At 38.0% G+C, this 7,320-nt stretch overlaps 1 protein-coding gene across 9 annotated transcripts in view; it reads left to right on the forward strand.

Annotated features, from left to right (window-relative positions):
* Positions 1–5,956, forward strand: part of ERICH2 (glutamate rich 2) — a 43,672-nt gene extending 37,716 nt beyond the window's left edge. For 8 of the 9 annotated variants that reach the window (XM_043505256.1, XM_043505264.1, XM_043505257.1 and 5 more), the window contains one exon: positions 4,296–5,956. In XM_043505256.1, coding sequence (XP_043361191.1) covers positions 4,296–4,438 — 143 coding nt within the window. In that variant the 3' untranslated portion in view covers positions 4,439–5,956. Of the gene's footprint in view, positions 1–380 lie in introns of all 9 variants that reach the window. The other variant, XM_043505262.1, reaches the window with a different exon arrangement.
* Positions 5,957–7,320: the final 1,364 nt, after the last annotated feature.

Genomic DNA, 7,320 nt, shown 5'->3' on the forward strand with positions numbered 1-7,320 from the left:
GGCAAAATTGGTAGAGCTGCCCCTGGGCAATTGCTCTGCTTACTATCCACTAACGTGTGCCCTGGCTTTTACATGGAGAAAAACAGTTGTTATGGCACAGGTGGGCCGTGGAGTTTTTATAGCATGTTGGGGGGGGGGATCCTCAGAAAGAAAAAGGTTGAGAACCCCTGCATTAGGCTCTAAAATCACATTAAGCAACCATTTCCTAATTGTCAGTGTTCAATTTCAAGCACTAATACTGTCTTTCAGTATATTAGCATATCCTTACTGTAGACATTTGAGTTGACTTAAACAGAGAGTCATGTCTGGGAATCACATTTGCTCAGAAAATGCATACTAGACTGAAAAATGGTAACCCCATTGTAAAAAATCCTTTGCAGAGGCGTAGGAGAATATAGAAGAACTTGGAGGAAAGGAGTTGCAGAGATGGCTTTAACCTGTCATCGTCCTACCCCAGTGCTAGTTCAGCTGTGTCAGCCCCCCAACATTAGTTTGAGTGGCCTGAAGGCAACTCTAACTCAGACCAGATGCTAGTGCTCCCCAGGGGCTAATACAACAGCCTAAGACTGTCTGGGGTGTCCTTTAAAACCCAGGTGACCTCAAGCTGTTGTTGTGACATACTGTACCCCATATCCCACATATTCACCACTGTTATATTATTGTGTTATGTTTTGTACAAAGTATGCCTTATGAGGTATCATTTTAAAAGTCTTGATTTGATGAACCTCATTATCCTGGTGAAATGTATGTGTCATCAGTGTATATGAAATTATGACATTTTGCTATATGTTTATTACTGAAACACGGTGAGTCTGGGAAACTCAGAGAGGACAAAGAAACGGAAAACTGAGGCCTTATGTGCCAATCTTCACATAGACAACAGATGCAAGCAAAAATTTGCAATTTATAATGAAGGATGATCAGCCACTTATGTACACCATGAGTGCTGCCTAACCTCATGACACAGCATGGATTTTCCAGTATCTGGAGAAAAGTATAAATCAGGGACAGTGATGTCACCACAGGGCCTGCCCCTTACCCTCATTGCTATACAAGGAAAACTAAGAGATCTCCATTGAAATTTTGAAAGGTGTTCCAGTTAGCATGCACTGCTGTTAAGTTTTGGATGAGAGAAATCATCTTAATTTTAGAATTATTAGCCTGGTAAATTTAGAATTTAGATTGTGGTTTTGCTATTTCCTTTTGCATGCAATTCTAATCTTCTGTGCCAATTCCACTTAATCAATTAAAATCTATCTTTGTCTAGTTAATAAACTTATTTTGATGTTTAATCTAAACCAGAGAATTTATCTAAAGTGCTTGGGGGATCTGCTCAGATTACAGAGGCTGGGACATGTCCACTACCTTTTGAACGAGTGGCAAACTTTGATCAAGAAGGTCTTGAGCAATGTAAGATGCACATTTCTGGGGTGCCAGGCTGGGGGAATTTGCTTATGTCTACCTATATACAGTTCATGAACGGCTTGTGAGAGCCTTCATGCAACTTAGCAGCGTGCTCCTCTGCATGCTGATGGCTGAGTGAACAGAGCCTGGATGGGTTTGCTATTCACTAGTATAGCAGTGTAGGAGACAGCCTAGAGGAGGCAGGAGAGTTAAGGGGGTATAGGGTTTTCACTGTCTGGATTGCACCTCGAGGCATGTCACAGTTGTATTAGCCCCTTGGGACCAATGGCATCTGGGGTGAGTTACAGTTGCCATCAGGCCACTCAAACTAATATTGGGAGGCTGTCAGAAACCCTCTCTTTCCCTGCTATAATTGCTGTGCGGGCTGCAGGGAAAGAGAGTGGCATAGGAGTTGCTATACTGTCTCTACTCCTCTCAGGATCCCTCTACATTGGAGTGATCCTGTTGTGGTCAGCTACACCAGTTTTAGCTACTTTGTACCAATATTATAGAATCATAAGACTGGAAGAGACCTTGAGAGGTCATCTAGTCCAGTCCCCTGCACACATGGCAGGACTAAGTATTATCTAGACCATTCCTGACTGGTGTTTGTCTAACCTGCTCTTAAAAATCTACAAGGATGAAGATTCCATGACCTCCCTAGCCAATTTATTTCACTACTTAACCACCCTGACAGGAAGTTTTTCCTAAGGTCCAACTTAAACTGCCCTTGCTGCAATTTAAGCCCATTGCTTCTTGTCCTATCCTCAGAGGTTAAGAAAAACAATTTTTCTCCTTCCTCCTTGTAACAACCTTTAACATACTTGAAAACTGTTATGTCCCCTCTCAGTCTTCTCTTCTCCAGACAAAACAAATCCAGTTTTTTCAATCTTCCCTCATAGGTCATGTTTTCTAGACCTTTAATCATTTTTGTTGCTCTTCTCTGGACTCTCTCCAATTTGTCCATATCCTTCCTGAAATGTGGGGCCCAGAACTGGACACAATACTCCAGTTGAGGCCTAATCAGTGCAGAGTAGAGCAGAAGAATTACTTCTCCTGTCTTGCTTACAACACTCCTGATAATACATCCCAGAATGATGTTTGCTTTTTTTGCAACAGCGTTACACTGTTGACTCATATTTAGCTTGTGGTCCACTATGACCCCCAGATCTCTTTCCGCAGTACTCCTTCCTAGGCAGTCATTTCCCATTTTGTATGTGTGCAACTGATTGTTCCTTCCTAAGTGGAGTACTTTGCATTTGTCCTTATTGAATTTCATGCTATTTATTTCAGACCATTTCTCCAGTTTGTCCAGACCATTTTGAATTTTAAACCTATCCTCCAAAGCACTTGCAACACCTTCCAGCTTCGTATCATCTGCAAACTTTATAAGTATACTGTCGATGCCATTATCTAAATCATTGATGAAGATATTAAACAGAACTGGACCTGGGACCCCACTCCTTATGCTCTTCCAGCATGACTGTGAATCACTGATAACTACTTTCTGGCAATGGTTTTCCAACCAGTTTTGCACCCATCTTATAGTGGCTCAATCTAGGTTGCATTTCCCTAGTTTGTTTATGAGAAGGTCATGCGAGATAATATCAAAAGCTTTAGTAAAGTCAAGATATACCACATCTACCATTTCCCACCCCTCATTCACAAGGCTTGTTACCCTGTCAAAGAAAGGTATCAGGTTGGTTTGACATAATTTGTTCTTGATAAATGACTGTTACTCATCATCTTATTATCTTCTAGATGTTTGTAAATTGATTCTTTAATTATTTGTTCCATTATCATTCCGGGTATAAAAATTAAGCTGACTGGTCTGTAATTCATTCCCTGGGTTGTCCTTATTTCCCTTTTTACAGATTGGCGCTATATTTGTCTTTTTCCAGTCTTCTGGAATCTCTCCCGTTTTCCATATTGAGAGCAAAGTGATCACAGCACACAGATCTGGGCCAGCTTCACAACATTAGCCCTGTAGCTTATTATCTCAAAATGGATAATTGCCTTAAATCAGTTTTTAATTTAAGTATGTTATTGTATTATGAGAGTATTCCTATTTTAAAAATACTCTTCTGTGGCTAAGAACCTAAAATATTAATAGCATGTATTCATTTTTTTTCTTTACTTTTAAATTGGTTTTGAAATGGGAAATTTCAGTCGAGTTCCATGTTCCCATAGTAGTACAGGTTGGGAGACTCTTGTTTTCCTTGCAGACGAGATAAATTTCAGCAGTATCATTTTTATGATTTAACATGCTCTTGCTCTTCCAAACTGGCTATCAATTCTGTAAAAACAAATATGAGTAGTTTTACTCACATGAGAAGTCCCGTTCACCTTCATGTTGTCAAAAAGCTGTGCATATTTTATAAAATATTTTGGAAAATGGGTGTTGACTATATAGATAAAAAATTGGTGTAACTGACAAAAATAGTTATCCTATCACTATAAGACTGTTCCTGAAAGTTTCCAAAATCTGCACTATCTCAAACAAGATACATATTTGGAATATTTGTGAATATATGGACTGTTTACTAAATTCTCAGGAAAAACACACACATAATTTTCTTCCCGTATTAGAAAGGGAAAATGTTTGTTTACATATTTCTTTGAAAATTAGACAGCACTATCAATCAAAACAATTGTATTAATCTCCCTCTGTACAAAGCAAAATTCAATGACTGATTTAGAATACAATTATTTTCTTCAGAAAAATACCCCAAAACACCATGTACAACCTATTTATTTTGAATATATAATTTTGAGTTTATTTGGAATACAATATCAAATATTATGTATTTATCACATGCCTGAAATAGTCAATTATTTACTAACCAAAACTTAAGACTTACCTAAAATGTATATCTTGTACATTGCCTTAGAAAGTACACAGAATATTGGTGATGAAGAGGGTGAAGAAACAGATGAAGGAAGCAGTGCGGACAGTGAAGAGGATACTAGCAGTTCAGATAGCAGTGATGATGAAGGAGAAGAAAGTTCTGATGATTCTGATGAAAATGTATAGCAGTTTGGTAATTCTTCTATACTCCCTATAGGTTGATTATTTTGATTCTTCTGTACAGTCTCTTTTTAAACACCATATTAAAATGCACTGTTTAATCATTATAACTTTTCTCCCTCTTAAACTGCTGCATTCTTTTGCATATAGATTGCCTCCCCACTCACACACAGCCTGCCATACCAGTGGTTCTCAACCAAGGGTACATGTACCCTGGGAGTACACAGGAGTCTTCCAGGGGGTACATCAACTCATCTAGATACTTACCTAGTTTTACAACACACTACACAAAAAGCACTAGCAAAGTCAGTACAAAGTAAAATTTCATCCAGACAAAATGAGAAAGCAAGCAATTTTTCAGTAATAGTGTGCTGTGACACTTTGTATTTTTATGTGATTTTTTGTAAGTAAATAGTTTTTAAGTGAGGTGAAACTTGTGGTTATGCAGGACAAATCAGACTCCTGAAAGGTACAGTAGTCTGGAAAGGTTGAGAACCACTGCATCAGACTAACTTTGTTCCATAGCATATTTGATGCTATAGACAAAATTGATCTCCTTAGATATAACTCCTAAAATATTTTCCTGTTGGAGCAATCAGCTAGATGAAAAGCTAGTGTGCGTCATCAGTTGAGCAAAAACGTGAATTTTTATTGAGAAATTTTGTGCTTTCAAAATTCATTGACACCAGTTCAGCAGGGCAATAAAATCTTCCTAAATGATTGTGCAGAGCAATTGATTTCACACAATGCTGGTAAGACTCTGAATGGGGTAAAAAGCCTCTTCAAAATTTAAAGATAAATATACAGCTTCTTGGAAGAAATCAAACATACAGGTTTCCAAATAAATATTTTGTGTTACAAAATGTTGTCATTAAACCATATTTTTGGAAATACCTGCTAAAATTCTGTTAATACAACCTGTCTCCTCCCTCACTCCCCTTCCACTCCCCCACAATTTACCTTAGATAATTACAATAGCCCTGACATAAGTGGGTGCAACTTCAGTGGAAGTTTCTTGGCCAGATTTGGAGACAAAACTTACATTACTGTTTAAGATTTGTCAGGTATAAAGTTAGTCAGAAAATATATGTAAATAATAAAGTAGAGTAACTTGTACCAATTTGGCATTCAGCTGATGTGCAAAGTGAGGATAACGAACACATTCAGGTGGCATGGAATGCAGCAGAAAAAGCAGTGGACAGCATAGTGTGAAAATATGCATTCAAGACTTGGATTGAACACTATTATGTTTTATGTAGTCTAACCATGAAAACCATTCATATTTTTAAATACTGCATTCTGGTGTGCAGAAAATGTGTCACAGTACACATGTAACCATCCTTTGTTTCATGCACCAGTCCACTTAAGTATAGTGTTGCTTTTTCACTACTAACATTTCAGGACCCCTTGTTAATGTCAGTAGCTGTCTGACACCATGGTTCCTGTTGTAGCTCCTAATTGTTACTTGCTTTCTCTTCAGTGTAACAAATGTGTTGGTTAACGAAATTATTAAATATAACAGAATAAATGTTTTGCCTGTTTATTTTGGTACACATGCTCAAATCTTTATGGGAGCATCACCTTTTATAAGTTAAGTCTGATAAGTGAGAGAAATCAGTTGGGTAAGACATTTTACCTGTGTGTATAGATAAGTATGCATGCATAATATCTGTTACTGTTGGTGTTGTCTTATTTATGAGCTGTTTTATTTCTTTTGTAAGTTATTTTTCTTAAGCATTTCATTATGAAAATATGTTTTTCAAATAAGATGTAGAAGATACTTGTCAAATATTTGTGATTCTTGTAGATATTTGTAGGTCCCTTTGGCTGTTTTATATTGGTTTGAAAGCACAAAGGAGCTGTAACCCAAATTTAAATGAACCTGGGAGGATTTTCTCTGCATAGAAAAATCCTCTCATGGTATAGGGATACCTTAGCAGCTCCTACAGCACTCCCATCATGGCTTTTGGTGCAGGTAGTATCAAGGAGAAAGGGAGCATTGCCAGGGTGTCCCTACACCTCCTGGAGTCTGTCTGTAGCTGGCCTAAGATAGCAGCCTTTAGGCTCTGGCCAGAACTGGTGTCCACAGGTCCCAGGGCTGGGAAGTCACTAGGGATGCTTAAAGACGTGTGTCCCCATACCTGGACTTATGCCAAGCACGTATCAGCTTTTCAGCAAAGCATAGGGTGTAGCCTGTAAGTGAGGTTTTACTCTGAAAAATTACTTTAAAAATGGCACTTTCTTACCGAGGAGATCTGCTTGCTATGTGTTGAGAATTAGATCCATTAACTTCAGTGGCTGAAATAATTATGTATTCCTGTTAGCCCTGCAGAACTAACGCAGCGAAAAGAAAGGGAGTGGAATTCTATTCTTTGTATATCAACAGAATTGTTTACTAAGCTCTACTGATTGAAAGCAAAGTTTTGTCCTGCAGAATTTTATTTTATTTCCTTTTATTAGTGCTGATATAGAAGAAGAGAACTTTGCTTGTTTCCCAGAATCCAGGCTGACCCAGTTTGCAGGGCTGACAGAACAGATTTTTATTTGGAAACATTTGGACTGCATTGAGCACACTTGTGATAAGGAATTTATTGAGACACAATAAATGTGGAACCCCACAATGCCATTTTTACAGTCACATTTCAGAGAAGAACCAAACTTCAGAGTGGCGAGCAATTAATATTACAAAGATTTCTTGGATTGTCTATCATGACTAGTCCTCTTTACCTATGGCTGTGATAGAACTAGCTACAAAATTTCATGTTACTTTTAGTTATCAAAGCCTTGTAAAAAATGGCTTAGATCCATCCCAGGGCAATAGTGATTGCAAATTATCACATTTTTTCTTGGCCTTTGTGAAATTAGGTAGTGGTGTCAGTTATTCCTTG

Source organism: Dermochelys coriacea, chromosome 11, assembly GCF_009764565.3.
Source record: "Dermochelys coriacea isolate rDerCor1 chromosome 11, rDerCor1.pri.v4, whole genome shotgun sequence".
NCBI classification, from domain to species: domain Eukaryota; kingdom Metazoa; phylum Chordata; order Testudines; family Dermochelyidae; genus Dermochelys; species Dermochelys coriacea.